This window comes from Solenopsis invicta, chromosome 4 (genome assembly GCF_016802725.1).
Source record: "Solenopsis invicta isolate M01_SB chromosome 4, UNIL_Sinv_3.0, whole genome shotgun sequence".
In the NCBI taxonomy this organism is placed as follows: Eukaryota; Metazoa; Arthropoda; class Insecta; order Hymenoptera; family Formicidae; genus Solenopsis; species Solenopsis invicta.
The window spans coordinates 27,920,620-27,942,260 of NC_052667.1; the positions used below are offsets into that span (position 1 = coordinate 27,920,620).

Consider the following 21,641-nt stretch of genomic DNA (forward strand, 5'->3'; position numbering starts at 1 on the left):
TGAATTATATATAATTATATCTACAATATATGATTATACAATTCTAATACGTATATTTAATAAATATTAAAATATTATTTAATACATATTATTAATATATATATAATCATATATCTATTCGTAGTATAATTATATTAAAATTTGCATGTATGTATGTATGTATATACATATATATATATATATATATATATATATGCAAATTTTAATATAATTGATATATTTACTTGGTTTTATTAATGCTGTATATTTAAATTTTAATCTGGAAACCAATTAAAAGAATGGATATTATAATCTGCATTTATATTACGAATATCATTACAAAATTATTCGTGATGATCAGTGCCTTGATGACAATGGAAGAATAAACAAAATTTTGAGTTTAGTTTTGTTTATCATAAATTTTTTAATGAAAATATTTAGTGACAATGTGTATTAAAGTAAACAAATTACATTATTAGTTGACCGTTATAAATTTACTTGTAAAATACATTTTTTTCGTTATTCGTATCAAAAAATTTATATGAATTTTTTTTAATAAAATAGAAATATGATATTTATATATAGAAAAAAAATTATTAGCATATAATACAGTTTAATACAAGAAAAAAAATATTTTTTATGATTATTTGAATTTTAACTCCATGACAAAATGTAATTGGCTTATCAAAGTAACATCTGGTATAAAATAAATAATATATATTAATTTCTTATATGAAAATAGATAACATAGTAGGTAATAATGAAATCACAAATGAAAATTTATTATTTATAATTGTTTTTAGAATTTGTATACATATATGTCTCTCTAGCTATTTATCTTGAAAAAATTAGAAAATTCTTGAAAAGACAGAAAGAGTGCATATTAATTGGGCCAAATAGTTGATGTTGAAATATTCCTAATATTTTATATATTATATGTGCCGAAAAATTTATTACGTGTATACATATATAATCATATTATATTATCACTCCCTTATATATATATCTATAAACAGGATAAAAGGTACATAAAATATTATAAGGTGCATTCTCTCATATAATTCTCAGAATGGAAATAAAATATCCTGCTTAACTATATTTTCTGTGTCTCAATCATTGCATTATTGTTAAAAATAGTGGATCTACCCAATCATTAAAAACTGTATATATAATTATTGCTATCAATTTGATGATAAATATAAGGTTGATATGTACATATTATAAAGATTATTCTGGATTGTTATATAAGAATAATCACATTATTATTTATAAGAAAATCAAAATTATTGCACTTTACTAATCTCCATGTAAAAGGTATAGTTGTAAACTTACTTTTTTAAAGTAATTACATAACACTGTTATATTTATTCGTTAATATAATACAAAGTTATAATATTAAAATGTATTAAGTATACTTAAGACATTTTATGCTTTGTACTGCCAGATTTGAAATGATAAGATAGATCTACCTGTTCACTTTTTTTTATAAATGAGATTCTTTAAATATCAATTACTTAGTGCATAAATCTATTCTAAGACTTAATGTAATTCTTAATATCCAACTATTGTAAGTGAATGAAAATTATATTAAATTATATATTAAATGTAATCGTTTTCATATTTATCACAAATTATTAAGTATTATGTGGTAATGAATTTATAAATACAATTATAAATGTAAATGCTCTGTAAGATAGAGTTAAAGCAGTATTTTGCAATTTTTCCTTTCACTTGTAACTACGCTACAACTTAATGTGATTAAGAAATGTTTTAAGAATGTACATTATTTGTGCTGCAGTTTTCCTAAATTGCATCAGCTCGTTAATATTAATAATTAGAATACATTTCTAAACAGGTAACTTCTTAAACAAGTTACGAAGCATTCTGCATTCTTGCATATATATCGAGTATACAAATACAGATATTAAACTTTCTGTTCGCTGCCATAGTTTTGGTAAAGCTTTGGACTTTCTTGTATAGAGGAAGTAGTGCTTGTCGGACTTGGTAAATTCATTTCTGAATTCGAAGCAGTTGAAATAGTTTCCTCTGTAGATATCTGATTCTTTCGCAATACTGGTGCCACGAAATTTTGACCCGTCGAAATATCCCTTTTCGGAACCGGAGTCTAATGAAAACAATTAAGAATTAATATTTTTAATACGATCTACTACGATTCTACTTTGAACGAAGTTTTCAGCCATAACTCCCGTTCAAAATATAATACCTTAGATTTCGATAGTGGCAACGTAGCGCCCGTTACCAAGCCTAAGATACTCGCACAAAGACCAGTGAGTTGCACCGCAGCTAATGGAGACAGACCAACTCTTACTAGGCCTAAGGCTAAAAGGGCAGCTTGTGCTAAAACCGGCGCAGCTCCTGCAGCGCCAACTGCCGCTCCAGCTAATTGACCACCACCGATACTCGGTCCATAAGCGAAACATAAATTATGTCTGTCCACCTAAACAAAATAAAATTTTCAATATTAAATGTGGTATTATTACAATAATAATTGCAAGTTATCAAAATTATCTAGATGCGTACTAGATGCTTGATTACAAGATATAGTAGACCGAAAGGGGTGATCAAAGGACACGCCAGACTGTAGACAGTCGTCATAGTAAAAACTAACAGCAACCACCCGTAATGAGCTCCCAGTGGAAATTCCCACAGTACCGCTTTCCTAACGTGTATCCTTTCCGCTCGACTGCGAGCTATACAGAGTCTGAAAGTATACAGCGCGAGTTCTGGGAATCTGACCAATTCTAATCCGCTCCCGAGTAAGGCTGCAGTTATGACGTAATTTACAAAAAGGGCGCCCTGAAAATTTTGTATTTCTGTACAAATTTATGCTATACGAATGTTAAAGTAGTAAAGAGAAAGTGTGCTCTTGTATTAATTTATAATAAATGCAATATTTTTTTATTGCTTGGATTGCTTGAGAAATCTCACCTGATCTGGCAAAAATACGCATTCCCATTGTGCCGTATTGTTTCGCTCATTCACAGTCCAATCTAAGAATGCTGCGGCACTGGTTAATCCTAAACTAGGTAATATAAGCACCATTAGTAGCAACAGAAGCAACGTCTTTCTCATAACAACGCGATTTAAACTGCTTCTTGTCCAATGTCTCACAAGCGATTCGCTTCTCGCAACTAATGCAGGCATTAGAGCAGCCACACTGACTAACAAGACAGTAGGCAGGAAAGATGAAACTACTGGACTGAGATTCTTAATCTCACCAGTAATTGGTAATTTGTTGACAGTTGTCACTATGACCTAAAATTTTTTTAAACAAATAAGTTATAATAACCAGATTATATACTTCATATAAAGATTTAAATAAAATTAAAAGAAATAATCAAAGATTAAAACATTTACTGCATTGAATTCCTTAAGTGTCTCTTTGCTACATATGTTTTTAAGTGCGTCTTTTTCTATTTATATACTTTTCATTGTAATGTGCTCTTGCTGAAAGAAATTGACTTACAGCTGGTGTACTAAGGAAAAACAATATGAGTCCCAAAGCGCAATTTATTAATACAGCATTTAGATACCAACATGGTCTGGGGATGCTTAAATTTTCCCAAAATATATCTGATGGCATTGGTGCATAATCCACAATCCACTTTATATTTGGTGAGGACCTCAGTTGTTTGCGCATAGTTTTAGCTGCACCGGGTGTTCCTATTAATTATCCATTTTATAAATTTTCTTATTAATTTAAAGAGAAAAGAGAACATTATGCAATATAATGAAATACCTAAAGTTACAAAAGCAACTCCAAGAGGTTTACTAAGTACTACATTTCTTTCTTCTTCAACTAATGCCGTTAATCGTATTTCTTCATTGGTATAAAATTCTTGAGCATCCACTTGCTGCAAATGGTTCAAATTTTTCATTAAAGATCTTGCACAATATGGTATATAAAATAATCGATTCTATACTCGTGCAGATGCACACATATTTTATATTTACCTTGTTGCAACAATGCCCGATAACTTGACCACACGGATAGGGATACATTTTCAAAGGTTCTCTCTTTTTGGCATAACTTTCACAATATAAACGCGCTTGTTCCGCACAATCTCTTTCTTCGTCTAATTTCGAGAGATGCCTAATATCGTGAGCTAATGTAATATCCTCCACTGTTAAAGCGGGAAATGCTTCTCTGAAAGAATCATTAATACATAAAAACAATGCGCACATGTCAAAAGATAGATATATAATAGATAAAAATTATTTTTATATCAATTTCTTTTAATAATAGCAGTAAATATTTGCCAAAGAAAAACTCGTGATTAGAATTCTTTCTTTACATACTTGAAATATTCAGTAAGATTTTCAACAGTACATTGTTGTTTTGGTATATCCGTAATTAATAATGTTCTTGCTACAAATTCTCCAGTAGGCCTAGTATCTCGCACCTATATCCATATATAAATTCTCATTTGGAATATTATATAAACATAAAACATTAAATTTTGTATATAAAAGAAAAAACATATTTTATAATGCAACAGACTAATTTGACAATACCTGTTTCAAACGACGTCTCATAACAAATCCACCGACTGGCAGATAAGATAAGAGCAGTACTGTGTATACCCAAAGCCCAGGGGACGAGGGATCCAAGTTTGACAATGTGGTATGACTAAATGTCGCACTGTCTCCTGGTTGCATGGTTCCATGAAAATTTATTGGTAGAGCTATGCACAGTGATACAACGAGCATCATAATGGTCAATATGATTAAGCAACGCTCAAACATAATGTATAACAATCCATCAGGTCCTGCACGTTGTAATAATTCTTCGTCGCTGCAATTATAAGAATTATTAAGAATATTTATATAAGCATAATTAAGAATATTAGGAAAAATTATTTAGACTGTACTGTGACACAAGACATAAATGATAAAATGTTTTAAGCACACTGAGAATACTGACGTTATTTTAAAAGCAGTAACAATCCATGAGAGAAATCCTCTATCTAATTGAGAGAGATGGGAAGTGACAGAAGCTTCTATGCATAAGGGATCAGTGTCTCTGTTTTCATTAACACCATAGAATAGCTCCATCCATCTGTTATCGGATTTGTGTAACAGTGCAAGACGTCCATAGTTCCATGCTTTTTTACGCAGTAGACCAAATAAAATAACTAATAGCTGTCAAGAATAATAATGTTATATTACATATTAAATTTTAACACAACTATGTCAACAGCTTGTAGTTGTATATCATTATCTTTCCTATGCTAATATGTATCAAATAAAGAATAGGTCAAAGTCTTACCAAGAATCCTATTAAATTTAGTAACAAGTTCTCAGGTATTCCTGCGTAAACATCTGTGATTATTGTTCTGTTGTTTCTGGGGAATGGAATGCACGTGTCTGCAGATGGACCATCGCGAATTGTAATGCTACAATACAAAAATCAAATATCTGGCATTGTAATGAAGTTACAATAGAAAGGAATGCAAGCTACAATGATACGCTTCGCCCGTCATTCTTAAAATTACGCGTTCTGACAAATAGTAATACAGTAACAGGCAGAGATATATTAAGATATGATCTATCCAAAGAATATACGATCGCGCAATAGATATACAACATACTATTCCATTATTTCACACGCATTTAGACTGCCTCATCAAGCATTGTCGTTAATTTCGCGCTGCGCTTGTCGACGAGTACGCAAAAAACAGCCGGAATTATGCAAACAATGAACGCGAGATAAAGAAAGACAGTGATAGCAGCTGAGCCCGAAGACGCGAATACGAAGTCGCGCGTGATCTTCGCCAAGGGAAAAAAACGGAGAAAGGCGCAATTATGGCGCGGTTTCGCCACTCACTTTTCATAGGAGGTATAATCCATGGTCAACCAGGACGCGTGATCAGTGCGCCGTTAAACGAATGCGAAGGTGCATGTTAGCAAACGCGTGTCAATTTGACACATCGCACGTCGTGTGTGCGGTTAGTCACACGAAAGGTACTCCGCAAGAGCGTAACCTAACCTTAACTCAACATCACTTTGACGGGCATACACACACGCATGCGCCAATGCGCCCACGCACCCCCGTGTATATACATTTGAGTCACGCCAAGCGAAATATAAACGAGCTTTAATTGATCCCACTTATACTTATCGCTTTATCGTAAGCAATTTTATCTCTAAATGTTGAAAATGTAGTTCAGCCACTTGTACTTTACGATAAGATAAAACAAAGCACGTGAGTGTATATTCCAACTTTACAAAAAAAATATACTCCAAATTTTTTATCGGATTTATCGCACTTACAAGAGAAAATAAAGTATATTAAAATGATAAGTTTAAAGTAGGATTATATAAAGAACTGCAATCAAAAAATATATTTCTTACATTTGTATATATAATATATATATATTGTATTAATAAAGTATAGTGTATATAATATGATTATATTATATATAACGTATGATTTACGATAAGTATTATATATATATAGAAAAAAATATTTAACAATATACAGCTTGCTTTTTGCTTGTAAATCTGAAATATCTCGTTTTATATAATTTTTTTAGAGAAATTAAATACTCTTCGTATAATTAGATATATAAATAAATTATAACGTAACATAATTTTTTTCCTTGATAATATCGTACATATGAATAATATTAGGCATTATATATAAAAAAAATAAATATTTTCTACATGATCTCATAAACTATTGGGCAAAAAAATATTTTGTATAAATGTTTTGCATTGTAATGATCATGTATAAGTCTTAAATTTTATATGTAATTTAGACGAGCTGTACTTTCCACTCGTCCATTTCAATTCCGTTGATAAAGCTTCGTCAATTGTAGTTCACCCGTTGTAATGGAATCTATAACCCAGGTTTCCTTTAGGCCATTCGCGCCGATAATAATCTTTGCGAGCTTCATATTCTCGGTAATGTGTCCGCCCGCTGTCTTTATAAGTTCCTTAAGCGTAGCGCACGGCATTGTAGTTTGGTGTTCAACATGTATGAATCCACATGTGGTAAACAATTCTGGGATATAAGAAAATCCAAATAATTGCCTATCCTTCCGATTTTCCTACAAAGACATTTCTGTTATGTACAATATGCGAGCATGTGTGTGGATTTACATCACATTCTAAATCTATTGAGTTTACATTTCCTTACCTGCACGGCTTTAGAGAAATGTTTCATCTCAAATGCCTCTGGATCCAACCATTTGTTGTTCTCCAAAGATTTTAGAATCCATTCTAAAGGTACAAGCCAACAACCCCTTATTATTCCGCGCAAAAGATTCACCGTGCGTACGCCCGAACTCACAACGTGAGTCGTTCGCTTTGACACATTCAATTCCATTTCTGCCTTTCCAAGAGATTTAACAATACTCTTTACTAAGCTTTCATCCCTACACACAAAATATTAAATATTACATAAAGAATTTTACATAAAATAATATCAAAAATTATTTCAATTTTTAAACGATAAAAAAACACTAAAAGAAGCTATGATTATTATTACCCTTTTGATAAACCAGTTGTTACAATGACAATTTTTTGGGACTTGTATTTATTCCATTGAGTAGATATTGTGCGACATTCTACAAAATCATCAAAAGAATCTCTGCTTTGTGCTGGATGATCTTCCTCATTCTGTTTATTCTCTTGTAACATATTCAACACGTTTTCGTCTGCAAATTTCTTGATGACGATTTTTTTGCTGATAACCTTTTTCGGTTTTCGCGTCTTCTTATTCTTCTCCTTTTTCTTATTTTCAAATATAAAAATATCGCTATCTGAACTATCTGAACTCATTTGTTTGCTTGCGGTATCGCACTTGATACTACTCGTATTAGCCTTGGGATGCATTAACTTTCTTTTCGGAAGCTTCTTCTTCAACCTTTTGTTTCGTTTTACAAACGATTCCTCAGGTGTTATCTTTTTGTCCTCTATCGGAGTAAGCGAACACAATTGAGAAGTTTCATTAAGTGGCAATAATTTTCTTCTGCCCTTTCTCACTAAAACTTGTTCTATGTTTTGTACAGCTATATTCTTCCCATCTGTTTCAGATTTTGTTCTATTGATCTTATCTTCCATGACCGTCAATTGATTTTGAGTAACAAAAGGATTACAACTAGATGTATCTTCCAAAGTAACTGTATCAGCTATTGTTTCTTGAGTTCCAGTTCCTTTATTCAACCCATGTGTTTCATTTGAAACTTTGGAATGCCTAATAACATAAAAAAGTATTAACTCATTTAATAATCAATGCAACATAAATGTACACGGTTCAAATTATAATATGCTTTAACACGAGTCGTGTGTACATTCATATACTTACAAAGCAATTGCCCTAGTTTTATCGTTGTTCTCTTCATTATCTATTGAATTTAAATTGCTGCTACATGTTGCCGCATCATCCAAATGTTGTGTTTTAGATTTTAATTGTGATCTAAACAAAATCGAACGACTTATCGGATACGGAGTTGCTTCGACGTAACCGCAGCTATCTCCACTGTTACTCGACCGCCTTTTATCTTCATCTCTTATTTTAGAAACTCTCGATTTATCGTTATAAGAAATCTGATTTCTCACAGAGATATTTCTTAATCTATCAATTAAACTCATGTTTTCTAAAGAGTCTACGTCAATCGTTTCTTTATTTTCTGTTGTGGATGTATATTCCATGTCCATACATGAATGATTTCCATCCTTATTACTTCTTTCTTGCCATGTTTTGTGCATAGAATCTACCGATGTATTTACTTGCAGTGATGTTCGAACGGTATTTACGCTTTCGCGTTCATTTGAAATATTTAATTTTTTATTACTAATTGCTTCAAAATCTTGATTGGCATCATGTATTCTGTGATTGCTTGGTTTCCAAATGTTCCTTGTTTTGTTAGCTTCAGTCATTCCATCTAATGATGTATTTACATTTAAAGATGACCGAATCGTATCATTGCTATCAGATAAAGATACCATATGGCATCTGTCATTTTGATATTTAGCTTTACTGTCGCTCTTGCGCAGCTGCGGTACATCATGTGTCTTTGTAACAACTGCTACTTGTTCAATAGATACCTGCATAGGTACAGCTGTATCCATGTAGACACTTTCCTTGTCTTGATCATTTGCATCGTCTGTGCAGAACAAATTAGAATGTATATCATTTTGTACAGTAACTTTATTTTTAGAATGCTCAACATCTTTTAATTTCGACGAAACCGCGTTTCTATTTCGCTCCATACTTTCTTCTTTGGATTTCATTTTTGTATCGTTTTTGTTACATTTAATCGTATTTGAATTCCTATTTCGTAGAGATGCATGTTTGCTACTCATACAAATACCACCATAAATTTCTGTCATCTCCATAGATACTACATTATTCGTTGTACATGTGGCACGAGATGTGTCTACATCATCAATTTCTTTTTCACTCATCGCATCGTCAATGAAAGTGGAACAACCAACGGGGATTCCTATATCTGAAGTAGTCTGAGTAGAGTGTATAGTGGAATATGAGTTGTTAAGGTTTTGTGAATGCAACTTGGATCGTGCTCTACCTAAGCTTAGTCTTCTGTTACTGCCACTTAATATAGGACTGCCACTTTCATTTAATTGTTTTGGAAGAGAAATTAATGGTTGATTTTTCTTCAGAATAACATCTTCAATAATCCTACATTTCATTTGCTCTTCCACCTGCCTGTTCCCAACAAACAATCGTTTCTGAGTTAATCTAGATTTATCTATAGTACTCTCAAGATTTCTCTGTCTGTCACTAGTTGTTGGTGTTGTAACAATATTGGAAAATTGACCTTTCCTGCACTGATTGCTTAAAGTATCAATATGTTGTTCATCTTTCTCAGGTGTTTGCTTTTTAAGATGATAATCAGTCCCATCCAGTAAAACTTTGTTTTCAATATTTGGATTATGTGTACTACTTGCAAGATCATTTTCGTTATCTCCCAATACCTTTGTGATTTTTATGGAAAGCTCATTTTCTTTATCAAATAATTGTTTAGTCTTGCATATGATTGCATCTTTTAAACGCTTGCAACTCGTTTCCAAGAGATGTTCCTTGGTGCTTATATCTTCCAGATTTATCGTAAGACGTTTTAATTGTATTCCTTCTTTGATTTGAACCGACAATTCGCTATTGTTATCAGCACGCTCGTTCGTGTTACTTTCTGTCTTACTGTCAAAACTAGATCGGCGATTCTTCTCATAGAAACTCTTGCCTCTAGATATTTCTTTGATAGTTCGTGCCGCTCTTCTTTCGTTATTCTCGATTTTTGTCCTCGTGAGAGATCCATTCCCGGAATCTGTTAGATTCTCCGTATAACTCAAGTTGACTCTCAGAGAGCTACGACGTTTGAAACTATCATCTTCATCGGACGAGTCTGACACAAATATCTTTCTTTTATTGGGACTCATCGTTGACCCTGTCTATCGCTAAATAAATAATTTATACTATTATATTTATATTTGAATTTATTTATATTGTCATACATAATTGTTACATACTTATTGTACATTAGTAATCCCGGTGCACGTTAAAAGATAGATTACGTTGTTCAAACGTTTTAGAAGTATTTTCATATGATGTTATTATTGAGTTTTCTCTTGTGAACAATAAACATTGACCAAACACAATCACTCTTGTCATTATTATTTAAAATAAATTAATAGAAATCGTCAAAAATAAATATTACTCCGTTTTGATTTCGTAGAAGATGGCGGCTATACTAGTGACGCAACCGACACGCTTGTGCACGCACCAGCATGCACGCTTGGAGTCTTAGGAGTCCTTTTTTATTATAATTGAAGAAAAAAAATGGGCAGAGCCATCTGGCGTTCTTGAAGGTTACTTCTAGTGGCCATGCCCACGTGGTTCCATCTATGATCGCAACGTGACGCCAATTAATACGTACCGATCCCGCTGCGTGCGTTGCGAGCGTTTTGAAACGTCAGTCATGAACAGGTTGCGTCAGGTGCGATCGACGTTCGCACTTCGCACCAGTTCATACACGGCAGAACTGGGCAGGACATTGACAGGCGAACTGAGGCGAACCTGCGAGCCGTCGAAGAGTGCGCGACAAACATGAACAGAACGCAGGTATAGTATCCATACGTTAACGGTTTTTCCTTGCAGAATTGACACCCGGCATGTAATAATAGCCTTCACCGGTTCAACAATTAAAAAGCTGTGTATTTAAGAAAAAAGAATGTAACCGCGTTATTAAATCGCTGATATGAACTAATGACGAAGAGACGCACTGTGCTTCACTGTGCTGTCAATCCACAAAATTATACTAAGCTGAATTGAATATTATAAAAAAAATAGGAAATGTAACATATCGCTTACTCTAATTTCTTTGCACAGGAAAAGGCTGTCAAAGAGGACGAGAGTAATCTCTTCAATCCCGCTATACTGGACAGATTGCCGATATCGCATGTTGCTGGGTTACTCATAAGACCGCTGAAAAATACAGATTATGACAAAGGTAATCGAATATGTCACTTGTCGTATTTTATTTAAATATTTGCCATTTGTCAAACTTTTACAAATATATTTTTATGTAACATAATATTCAATTCTTTCTTGTGAATAATTCTATTATTTATTATAGGTTTCTTAGTCCTGCTGTCACAATTAACAGATGTTGGAAATGTCACCAAAGAACAATTCTTAAGTAAGTTTTTGCAGACTGAAATTAAATCTTGTCAAACGATGAAGTTAAACTATTTAATTTCTGTCTCCTGTATTTAGATAGATTCTATAGTATGAAGACTGCTGGTGGTTACTATGTCATCGTTATCGAGGATATAAATTCTGGAAAAGTGATAGCATGTGCGTCATTAGTCGTGGAGCAAAAGTTTATTCATAATTGTAGTTTGGTACGTAATTTTGTGGTTGCGTTTCAAAATTCACTTCTAGTACTGAAAATCTATAGTACACATAATGTGAACTATAGATTTTCAGTACTGGCAGTGAATATCAGAACACAGCCTATGTATCTTATAAATAGATATAGAATATATATCTCATATACGCATATGTCTGTTATAGCGAGGACGCCTGGAAGACGTAGTGGTCAACAACAATTACAGAGGCAAATCGTTGGGAAAATTAGTAGTGACAATCGTAGTGCAATTAGCGCGCTACTTTCACTGTTACAAATTATCCTTGGACTGTGTTGATCGTCTGGTGCCATTCTATGAGAACATAGGCTTCAAGCGGGAGACTAACAATGCCAATTATCTCAATATGCGCTTCCACTGTGAGAACACCACCGAACAGTCTCATTTATAGTAACAGGCTTATCGCGGCCTTATCTATCGGTAATGGTAATCCAGTCCATGGTACTGCGTACGTATCAACTGGAAAATTGAAACATTGCATTATATCTCAAAGTTATATTTAAAGAACATATGAATACATATCCAAAATTGGACGCAAATGTTTCTTTATTAAACAAAACATTATAATTTGTATATTCTCTCTATAAAGAAAATCTCATTATTGAAGAATTTAAAAAAAAATTAATATACTTTTATTTATAAGAAAAATTTATGTTACTAACAATTGTGCGAACTAAAATTATTTTATATTTGTTTTTTTTTTCATATATTAACATAGTATTACATAACTAATGTGTTTGTGTGTACGCGCGTGTTCCAATCTTGAAAAATGGATTCTATACGCATATAAAATACACTGTCGCATTACATTATAGACTGTATAGGTTGTAAAGAAAATAACTGTTAAATAAAATAATTAACTTTTACTTAACATATATGTATATTTTTTCATGCATATAATGTTAATAAATAATGTTGTAGAAAATGTTTTTGAATGAACTTCTTTGTTACATCAGATAAGATTTACAGAAAATACTTTCATATTACTTGCAATATTTAATTTGCATAATGTACAACAAAATCATTAACATACGGCGCGTTTACTTGATTCACTTAAATCTTCTTCGCAGCTGGATTGGCTCGCAATTTCACCGCCCGTTTCGCCTCCATCTGCCTTTGTCTGGCCAATTTGCGCTCTTCTCTTTTTCTTCTCGCCTCTTCATACTTATTGTTTCCACTAGGAACGCCTGTGCAGTACGAGAAAAATTTTTTCAATAACTATAATGAAACGAAATTTATGTATACATGTGTTTCGAAATCAAGTCAGATATACTTGGTTGGTCTAAGGGCTGAACATCATCAAAAGATTGAAACTCCGAATCTTCCCACCCTACCTCGGAAGAATCATTTTTGTCTTGAACACCTTGGGTTGTTTCTTCCTCCTATAACATATAAATGTTCTGTAGATTACCAAGATAAATAGCCGATATCAAAATAAATAGCCATTCAGACAGCTGAATTATTCTTGTTATCTGTTCATGTTAGTGTGTATCCATATGCAAACAGAACATGGCGTGTTCCAAAATTTGCAATAATATTCAACTAATCCAGAGTCGATTTTTCTGTGACCAAAATTTAAGCAACATCACTTTTATTATTATGTAATATTTAATATTAAACGTTTATCTGAGTTTTATATAACTTTACATATACATTTTTTTGCTTGGCGTTCTTTATTTCTTTTCGCTCATAAATTAATTTAAATGCTTTAATAAAACAATTTTGTTAAATAAAAAAATTCTAAATTGGCCAAAGAATCCTAATATTATGGCCCAACGTCTGCTCGCATTAACATATCAGGTTAGATAGGACATTCCAGAAGAGCCTTGACTTAGCACATATCATAAAACGCCAGGTAACAAACCGGTTCTTCCTCAAGGCTGGTCCACTGTTCATTAGCCTTAGGAGAATGGCCGGACGGTGATATATTACTGGCTGGATTCAATGGCACCGATGGTGTAGCGGTGGACTGTTGCTCCATATCTCCCCAATTATCGGCATCCCAGCAATCCCAATCGCAATCAGAATTTGTATTTTGAGTATTTTGCGTATCGTGCTCGTGATCGGGATCGAGGGAAGTCATGCTTGTTGCGCTGCTTGTTGTGGCAGTAGTACTAGCGCTGCTCTGGGAACTACTGGCTTGTTCTAAAATAATTGAACAAAAAAATTTCATTAATAATGTAAAGGAATACATGTATTGGTTGAAACAAAAGTTCGTAGTGGTACATATGTGGTTGAATAAATTTATGTACAAATATCATAAATAATGTCTTTAAATTTTACTTCAAAACGCTACGAACTTAGCTTTTAACCCAATATTATTTAACATAAACGTTACTCCACAAAAAAATACCCATAAACACGAAAAACAGAATTAATGCTGACCTAAGGAAGCAGGTTTATTTAACAAGATCCTAGATGTGCTATGAGCATTTGACGATTTTGGCGTATCTGACTGACTGCGATAAAATTTCGCCGTAACGGCTGTAACGGCCCATCCGGCCCATGTCGCTGCGGCATTACTAAGACTAGGAGTCGCAGTATTCACATCCGCCTCTGTAAATATTTTAGTAATATTAGAGTTCAGTATTTTTTCAAAGAATAGTGATGTAATAAAATACCAGTGTTATAAGCAGTGCTCACCCATTGATTCGCGAAGACCAGGATCTTCGGAGACCGTTTCAAGTTTCGATAAGAAACCTCGGATGATTCGAAATGCATTGTCTCGAACACCTTTGTCCACGTCCGTGGTAAGCGGACATAGAGCCGGTAAAATGCGATTTGCAACTTCCTGCAGTAAAAAATATTGCTGCGTTGCGGCTAGAGCTAGTATACTCGCAATTCTGGCTGGAGGAAAAGAATCGCGAGTTCCACGGATAAACGCTCCAATCAATACCTAAAATTATGTTTATTAATTGATTCAATAATATTTCACAACTAAATTATAAATTATTTCATTTTCTTATTGTATTTTATAAATATAAATATGACATTACTTTCTGCCTTATCTGAGGATGAAGATGTTGAGCAATTTTTCCAAGGCAAACTGTGGTATTTGTGCGAATACCGCCTTGTTCGTCTTTCGACTGAAGTTTCGCAAAGTATCTTAAAGTCTCAACATTAAGATTGTTATAATCTAATTTTGGTGCTAAATGTACGACCGATCTTATCGTTTCTTCCCTGATTGCCGGATTTGTGTCGAGGAAGCCCCTTGCTACCTGCAAAAAAATACATATTTAACATACATAAAATAATTTTAGTTTGTTCTGAAATAATAGACAAGAATTGTATCACAAAAATTTCAATTTGTCAGATTCAATATACAGATATTTTTGAAATTTTTATACAATTATTACAGATAAAATTATTTATAAAATTATTATATTTTCACATAATGTATACAATTGATTGTCTAATAACATTTAATAAAAGATCTTCTTTACCTGAGGAAAAATGGCTTCATTAACTGTAGCTGATTGCAAGTGATCAACAAATCGATCCAACTGTTGTAGCAATCGTAATCTCGTCGCTCTGTCGTTCGATGCGAATAACTTAACAACGCAGGGTACCACTCGACGTTGGTACTCAGCGTCAGGTAATTGAGAGCCTAGTTGCAGCAACGGCGGTAACACAGCACTTCCGGCGTCCCCGAACTCGAAAGCGGCCAGTAATTGCGGTAAAATCTTGTACCGGCCAACACCATCGGGAAACGAATCCAATTGTGCCGCCAATTGCGAAAAGAATCGTCCTTTCTCGCCTCTTTCCTTCATCTGAATCTCTTCCAGGAATAAAAGAGCATCAACAAGATTGTTCTTAAAGAAGCCACCGTTACTGCGACAACGCGCTATCACGTCTGCGGGATTCGGTCTTCCTTCTGGATTAGCTCCCGTTAGCTCTCTATATACCATCGTTATTTGCTTTGGAATCTTTCAAAATAAAAGATTACGTACATCAAGACATACGAAATAATGAGTTGACAAAAAGACATAATATAAGACAAGAGGACTTACTTGACCCGTGATTTTAAGTTGCGAAGTGGTATTGAGGGTGCCATTGTACGTTTCCCAAATCAGACAGCCCAGTCCCCACATATCAACTGAGCTAGTTTTTATTTATTTATTAGTTTTATATTGCTAATATACACTCAACGGTAAAATTAAAAGATTACCTATTCTGATTCCGAAAATAGGCGTAATTTAAGAGAGTGAGTTTGTCAAAAATAATCGTAAAAAAATGTTTAAAAAAAGCATTTTAAAGCTTAAAATCTTTAGTTTTGAGATTGATAAGTCATTAAACAATTTACAAATTGTTTACAAAATTACGCGGATTTAAATGGAGACGCGGTCAAATCTCCAAATTTTTTACAAACTTTGCAAAGCTCCACGACGTGAAATAAAAATTGCACGCAAGTGCGGTTTACAGCATTTGAAAGCGTGAATCTTTACCTTTAATTTGCGTACTTGTTAAGCGTTCTACAATTTTTTTTCACCGAATTATTCAACATTGAAAAAAGAAAGCATTTTTGCTTCAGTGCTGAATAACTCAGTAAAAAAAATCGTACAACGCTCAACAAATAAAGATAAATTAAAGGTAAAAATTCACGCTTTTGAATGCATTTGTGTGCGATTTTTATTTCACGCTGTGCAACTTAACAAAATTTTTACAAGATTTGACATTTGTCGGATTTTTTTTACAAACTTCGGAATGCTCCACGACGTAAAATAAAAATTCCATGCAAAAACGTAAATTTTTACCTTTAATTTGCGTACTCGTTAAGCGTTGTACGATTTTTATTCATTGAGTTATTCAACATTGCAGCAAAAAAGGCCATTTTTGCTTCAGTGTTGCATAACCCAGTGAAAAAAAAATCGTACAACGCTCAACAAGTACGCAAATTAAAGGTAAAGATTCACGCTTTCAAATGCTGTAAACCGCACTTGCGTGCAATTTTTATTTCACGTCGTGGAGCTTTGCAAAGTTTGTAAAAAATTTGGAGATTTGACGCATCCCCATTCGTAAACAATCTGTAAATCGTTTAATAAATTATCAATTTCAAAACTAAAGATTTCAAGCATTAAAATGCTTTTTTAAACATTTTTTTTACAATTATTTTTGACAAAGTTACACTCTCTTAAATCTCGCCTATTTTTGGGAGTCAGAATAGGTGATCCTTTAATTTTGCTATCAAGTTTATATATACATATATAAGCTTCCCTACTACATTGTATTGTCTCTAATGTGTTTATCATGTCTGTAATTACATTGCTAAATTTGGATAAAATTAATATGATCACATACCATTTAGTTGTAGGCTTTGTGCCTTCCTTAGCCTCTGGTGGTTGATACACTTGGAAAAGAGAAGGTAAAAAATTGTATGGTGTGTCCACAGCCGTCATATACTCGACCCCACCGAGTTTCCATTCGCCGCTCTCTTCATTAACGAACACTGTCCACAGATTGACATTATTATGCCGTAAATTCCCGTCGTTATTTAAGAAGTTAAGTGCCCTCTGCCATCAAATCGAAGTAGCAAGTATTATAGATTTCTCTCATATGTGCTTAAAAATTTCTGACATAATACATATATTATTTCATTTATACATACTGTGATTTGAAATATACCCCAGGAAAAGTACAACTCCTTCTTAGACTCATTTTCGGAATTACATTTTTGCGTCAAACGATTATACAATGGCTCCACACGCTCTGTGGCTAAGTAAACCATTTTATCAGTCTGGAGTAATAAAATATAAATTACATTTTTATAACCAAGAGTAAGTTACTACCACTACAAAAAATAAATGCAATTCATACCTCAAGACTGTCAAGATACGCAAGTATACTAGGGTGTCTAAGCGTTTTAAGTCTTTTCACAGCCGAACGAGCAATATCCAATTGCTGTTCCCCTCCATTTTTGACATCGAAAACGAAAACTGAAACATCCTCGCCCACTGTGGTGCCCTGTGGAAGATCTTGCGAGGATAAAAATATTTTCACTAACAAATTGGAAGATAAATAAACTCTCACCACTACTCATCGATTAATTTGTCACAGTAAATTATTTCAGTGACAAAATATGACACAGTCATGTTCAGGACTTCATTAGCGTCATTTAATCACATCTCTATTTTTTAAATTACCTTTCTTTTAGCTCTATGTATCGTCCAGATACTTTTGTTCTCCAAGCCTGGGATAGGCTCCCCAATGTCATACGGAAAATCTTTGGCGGGATCTCTCGAGAAGAAAGACCACATTGTGGAGCTTATACTCTTTTATCTGCACATACAGGCCACACTCAACCAACTCAACCTTCAATGTGACGTATCATTGGCACTAACAGCGAGACATCAGAACTGCAAGAGTATAAAAGTCACTGGTTTTTGCGCATTATAAACGCATAAATACACTGGGGCAAATTATCCAATTATGACGTGGCATCTCTTTGTTAAACAAATAGTTCCAATGTAATTAACACGCCTAAAAGAGGTTAAGTGATGTATGAAGGGGGGAAAAATGAATAAAATTCCGAACAAGTTTTTCGTTCAAGAAACAAGCTCTGTATCGTGTTTTTCTAAAAAGACAGAAAGGTACCATGCAAACAATCGGAAATTAAAAGTCACCGCAACACTACGAGCGATTGGTCTGACAAAAAAAAAGACGCGAGTGCAGCTCGCTCGATCTGTCGAAAAAAATACTCCTCAACTTTTTTTTTAGTCGTTACATTCAGCAACACATGTTCATTCGCGCGTGCATGGATAAGTTATCTGTTACAAGTTGGAAACACCGGGAGGTAGTCGCTTACGCTTTTTCTCGTAGTATTGAGAGATTCATACATCGAGCTCGCACGATGACGCGCGCGGGACGTCATTTTGACATCGCGATTTTAACGTCTCCTTCTAGCCATCTGTTCTCGCGCTTCAACTCGAACCGAATTGTGTTATCGATTGTAGAAACGAGGAGGGGAAAAAAATCGAAAGAGATAAAACGTCGCGATGGGTGTCGAAATAAACGACGAAATATCGATCCTCTCTCTCTCTCTCTCTCTCTCTTTCTCTCTCGAGACAATCGGATGTCACCGCCCGCGCGATATTTTCTTTCCAGCCCCCGGCCCCCGTTGCCCCCGTGTGGCTGATGAGGGCTGATTGCCCTCTCCCACACCCCTCGAAAATACAATGGAACGGGTGACGTTCAGCGACATTCACGTCTGTGTTCGTGATTAAATGAGCGTTGACTTATGTAATCGGAAGCACTTTGCGAATTGGAACTGTTAGATGAAAGATTTTCCCTCCTAAATTTAGATTTTGTTACCACGAGGAATTTTTTGGAAAGATAACAGATTTGAAGTAATTCTTAGAAAAGGAAAATATGAAGATTATTGTATTTTTTTTCTTTTAATTGTACCGATTTGTGATACATTAATTTTTGTATTATATTCATTATAAATATTTATAACCTAACAGCACTATTGCGAGCTCTCGATTTGGGAGAGTTTTCATGAACTCTACGCTTGACAGCTACGAGTCGCTCTCTTGCGGTTATTTTCGATATACCAGGATTATTTGATCATTGGTGATCCATCCCCGGGAGAACTATTCGTGAAGACCCACGGCGATGGAGTTCGTGTTTGACTTGGCAGATATCTGCTAACGGAGAAAAATATGCTTTGCAGCAATTGACGTCACGTGGACCACTGTCATGAAATCGGTCGCGACGATATTGTGATAACGTATTTCATAATAAAGTATTCGAAGGTGAGGTGACATGAATTGCAATCGTGAAAGGACAAGATAAATTGGATCGTTATGAACATGTCGCATTTTACAATTATTTTTTTACACCGTTATATTTAACACACATTTTCAATAATAAAATTACGAATCTGTGATCTCACACATGCTATACATATTTGTACAAAAAAATGGTTGAAACTTTCAGGTGATTGAGAAAGCAGATGAGAAGTTGTTGTAGCATTAATTGGGAAAAATGCCAGTCGGTGTATTTCCAGCCCTTAAATTGGGCGTGCTGTTTGTTAAGCAGATCAGTAAACCCTTAGCCAAATTTCTAGTCAATCAAGCAAAGAACCATCCTACTTTCAGAACTTATTTCATCATCCCACCAGCTCAGTGTGAGTGTATACCTTTATCTTTTTCTTGTGATGTAAAGATTTATGTGATGTAATTATCATCATTTTACATATTTATAGTTTATCATTGGGCAGAAGTGAAAGCAAAGATGTATGTCATGAATCTTGGTAAGCCTACAAAGGTTGCCAAGCTGAATGAAACTATGGCGATCGAATTGGGCGCCAATCTCATTGGCGAGTTGATAATCTTCAGCATAGCTGGAGGATGTCTTATATTTGAATACAACAGGCAAACCACAAAAGAGGCGAAAAAAGAAGAGATACGTCAGATGCAAATAGTGAAGTTCACAGATGACATTCAAGCATTGTATAACACTACATTGCAACAAGAAGCACAAATCAATTATCTGCAGAACGCCGTTAATCAATTAGCAAAGCATACAAAGCATAAGTTACCTGAGATGCCAGTTTTCGAACAAATGAATAATAGCAGTAATAACTTAGAAGACAATAAGAAGAATCATAATAAAAATAGCAAAAACTCAATGGAAGCCAACACAGAAACTGAGAGCACACCGTTGATAGAGCGTGCTATAGTGTATTATAACAATGAATTGAAAAAAGATAAGTCGCTTAGATAAGACATTTTATACCTCTGTTTAAAACGTAATATCAGGATTGGGGACATTACTTTATAAAAGTTATCGCATATCTCACAATGGTGATGCATCACCTTTAATCATTACTTAGAAAGTAACTTTGTTCCTTTTTTGTTATTTTTTTTACGAAATTTTGATGATTTTTCAGTGTGGTATTCAATTATATATATTGTTATGTGACTAATTCAAAGCGAAATTTGTAATGGTTTTTGTTCACAATATGGTCTATACACATATTTTGTACGTTTATAAGGTGTCATGTAAGTAACAACAAAATTCATTATCGTTACAGAAAAAAGTAATGATTGTTACTAGAAAAAAAAATGTTAACTGCGTTAAAAGTAATACGTTGCTTCCCAACCCTGCATAATACGTATTTTGAGATATACAAATGTTAACAACTGGTGTTGGTATTAAAACAAAATACATTCATAATGCCGAAATGTATATAACAAAGTTTTGTTCTGCATATTGTGTATTGCAATCTGTTTTTGGATTGCGATTAATTTGTGCAAGTTTTGACCGAAGATTTAGATCTTTTCTGTAAAAAAAAAATACATTTAAATCTCTTTCTGTAAAAAAACAATACATATTTTGCCCCATGTACGTAAATAATTTTAAAATAAATGTAGATATGTGTGATTTAATAAAATTTACACAGAAAAATTTATAATATAATTTGTAGGTTTTTTTGTTGCTCAATTTTTTTTTCATTTTTATATAATTAATGCATATATTACAAATTTAATTAAAATTGATTACATAAATTAATGATAAGTACATTATTTAAATAAAAACAAGATTTTTTAATTGGATTATAATTTTAAAATTTTTTGCCGATAATAGTAGTTTTGATAATTTCCGACAGTCGATAACTTAATTATTGATTATTTTATATATCAATAATCGGTAAGTTATAGGTAATTCATGCGCACGTCCACGTGCGCATATACAACTCATCTGTGTTTACATAATTTATAAATCGTAATCAATAACTTCTTATG

The 21,641-nt window shown here is 33.5% G+C and overlaps 5 protein-coding genes across 13 annotated transcripts; 2 read left to right on the top strand and 3 right to left on the bottom strand.

The window, feature by feature from the left end:
- Positions 1–734: 734 nt before the first annotated feature.
- On the bottom strand, positions 735–5,850 carry LOC105200332 (calcium permeable stress-gated cation channel 1). Of its 2 annotated transcripts, none has more exons than XM_011167816.3 (12): positions 5,828–5,850; positions 5,270–5,396; positions 4,925–5,142; positions 4,516–4,795; positions 4,300–4,403; positions 3,955–4,147; positions 3,740–3,854; positions 3,467–3,663; positions 2,929–3,255; positions 2,521–2,796; positions 2,204–2,437; positions 735–2,104 (listed from the first exon to the last, which is right to left on the bottom strand). In XM_011167816.3, exons 1-12 carry the CDS (start codon positions 5,848–5,850, stop codon positions 1,904–1,906), a joined length of 2,295 nt encoding a protein of 764 aa, XP_011166118.1. In that variant the 3' UTR covers positions 735–1,903. The 2 variants fall into 2 exon arrangements, with proteins under 2 accessions (XP_011166118.1, XP_039304712.1); XM_039448778.1 differs by lacking the exon at positions 5,828–5,850 and adding an exon at positions 5,592–5,767 and having other exon boundaries at positions 1,904–2,104.
- A 639-nt stretch (positions 5,851–6,489) lies between these two features.
- LOC105200333 lies at positions 6,490–10,785 on the bottom strand. The gene is made up of 5 exons (XM_011167818.3): positions 10,498–10,785; positions 8,312–10,425; positions 7,493–8,200; positions 7,142–7,379; positions 6,490–7,052 (listed from the first exon to the last, which is right to left on the bottom strand). Exons 2-5 carry the CDS (start codon positions 10,405–10,407, stop codon positions 6,789–6,791), a joined length of 3,306 nt encoding a protein of 1,101 aa, XP_011166120.2. The 5' UTR covers positions 10,408–10,425; positions 10,498–10,785; the 3' UTR covers positions 6,490–6,788.
- Positions 10,786–10,926: 141 nt separating this feature from the next.
- On the top strand, positions 10,927–12,766 carry LOC105200337 (probable glucosamine 6-phosphate N-acetyltransferase). The gene is made up of 5 exons (XM_011167826.3): positions 10,927–11,089; positions 11,357–11,477; positions 11,604–11,666; positions 11,744–11,871; positions 12,044–12,766. Exons 1-5 carry the CDS (start codon positions 11,075–11,077, stop codon positions 12,284–12,286), a joined length of 570 nt encoding a protein of 189 aa, XP_011166128.1. The 5' UTR covers positions 10,927–11,074; the 3' UTR covers positions 12,287–12,766.
- On the bottom strand, positions 11,833–19,578 carry LOC105200335 (N-terminal kinase-like protein). 8 transcript variants are annotated; one of them, XM_011167821.3, is made up of 14 exons: positions 18,698–18,927; positions 18,036–18,248; positions 17,710–17,856; positions 17,501–17,629; positions 17,194–17,405; positions 15,906–15,996; positions 15,339–15,821; positions 14,892–15,113; positions 14,539–14,791; positions 14,281–14,451; positions 13,760–14,040; positions 13,169–13,277; positions 12,929–13,082; positions 11,833–12,354 (listed from the first exon to the last, which is right to left on the bottom strand). In XM_011167821.3, the coding sequence occupies exons 2-13, from the start codon at positions 18,147–18,149 to the stop codon at positions 12,949–12,951; spliced, it is 2,346 nt and encodes a 781-aa protein (XP_011166123.1). In that variant the 5' UTR covers positions 18,150–18,248; positions 18,698–18,927; the 3' UTR covers positions 11,833–12,354; positions 12,929–12,948. The 8 variants fall into 8 exon arrangements, with proteins under 8 accessions (XP_011166123.1, XP_025988579.1, XP_025988574.1 ...); XM_026132794.2 differs by lacking the exons at positions 11,833–12,354; positions 18,698–18,927 and adding an exon at positions 19,446–19,578 and having other exon boundaries at positions 12,757–13,082; XM_026132789.2 differs by lacking the exon at positions 11,833–12,354 and having other exon boundaries at positions 12,757–13,082.
- Positions 19,414–21,220, top strand: LOC105200334 (optic atrophy 3 protein homolog). Its single transcript, XM_011167820.3, has 3 exons — positions 19,414–19,646; positions 19,831–20,020; positions 20,099–21,220. The coding sequence occupies exons 2-3, from the start codon at positions 19,879–19,881 to the stop codon at positions 20,617–20,619; spliced, it is 663 nt and encodes a 220-aa protein (XP_011166122.1). The 5' UTR covers positions 19,414–19,646; positions 19,831–19,878; the 3' UTR covers positions 20,620–21,220.
- Positions 21,221–21,641: the final 421 nt, after the last annotated feature.

Excerpts from the sequence above, each read along its gene's own strand:
- LOC105200332 (XM_011167816.3), bottom strand. The coding sequence starts at position 5,850 with ATGGATTATACCTCCTATGAAAA. Across the intron at positions 2,797-2,928 it reads GCGTATTTTTGCCAGATCAG|GGCGCCCTTTTTGTAAATTA; the intron begins GTGAGATTTCTC and ends CAAAATTTTCAG. Across the intron at positions 2,105-2,203 it reads TGCCACTATCGAAATCTAAG|ACTCCGGTTCCGAAAAGGGA; the intron begins GTATTATATTTT and ends TGTTTTCATTAG.
- LOC105200333 (XM_011167818.3), bottom strand. The coding sequence starts at position 10,407 with ATGAGTCCCAATAAAAGAAAGATATTTGTGTCAGACTCGTCCGATGAA. Across the intron at positions 7,380-7,492 it reads ACAACTGGTTTATCAAAAGG|GGATGAAAGCTTAGTAAAGA; the intron begins GTAATAATAATC and ends TTTTGTGTGTAG. Across the intron at positions 7,053-7,141 it reads ATTTCTCTAAAGCCGTGCAG|GAAAATCGGAAGGATAGGCA; the intron begins GTAAGGAAATGT and ends ATGTCTTTGTAG.
- LOC105200337 (XM_011167826.3), top strand. Across the intron at positions 11,667-11,743 it reads CACCAAAGAACAATTCTTAA|ATAGATTCTATAGTATGAAG; the intron begins GTAAGTTTTTGC and ends TCCTGTATTTAG. Across the intron at positions 11,872-12,043 it reads TTATTCATAATTGTAGTTTG|CGAGGACGCCTGGAAGACGT; the intron begins GTACGTAATTTT and ends TGTCTGTTATAG.
- LOC105200335 (XM_011167821.3), bottom strand. The coding sequence starts at position 18,149 with ATGTGGTCTTTCTTCTCGAGAGATCCCGCCAAAGATTTTCCGTATGAC. Across the intron at positions 17,406-17,500 it reads GGGGTATATTTCAAATCACA|AGGGCACTTAACTTCTTAAA; the intron begins GTATGTATAAAT and ends ATTTGATGGCAG. Across the intron at positions 13,083-13,168 it reads TCAGCCCTTAGACCAACCAA|GCGTTCCTAGTGGAAACAAT; the intron begins GTATATCTGACT and ends CGTACTGCACAG.
- LOC105200334 (XM_011167820.3), top strand. The coding sequence starts at position 19,879 with ATGCCAGTCGGTGTATTTCCAGCCCTTAAATTGGGCGTGCTGTTTGTT. Across the intron at positions 20,021-20,098 it reads CATCATCCCACCAGCTCAGT|TTTATCATTGGGCAGAAGTG; the intron begins GTGAGTGTATAC and ends ACATATTTATAG.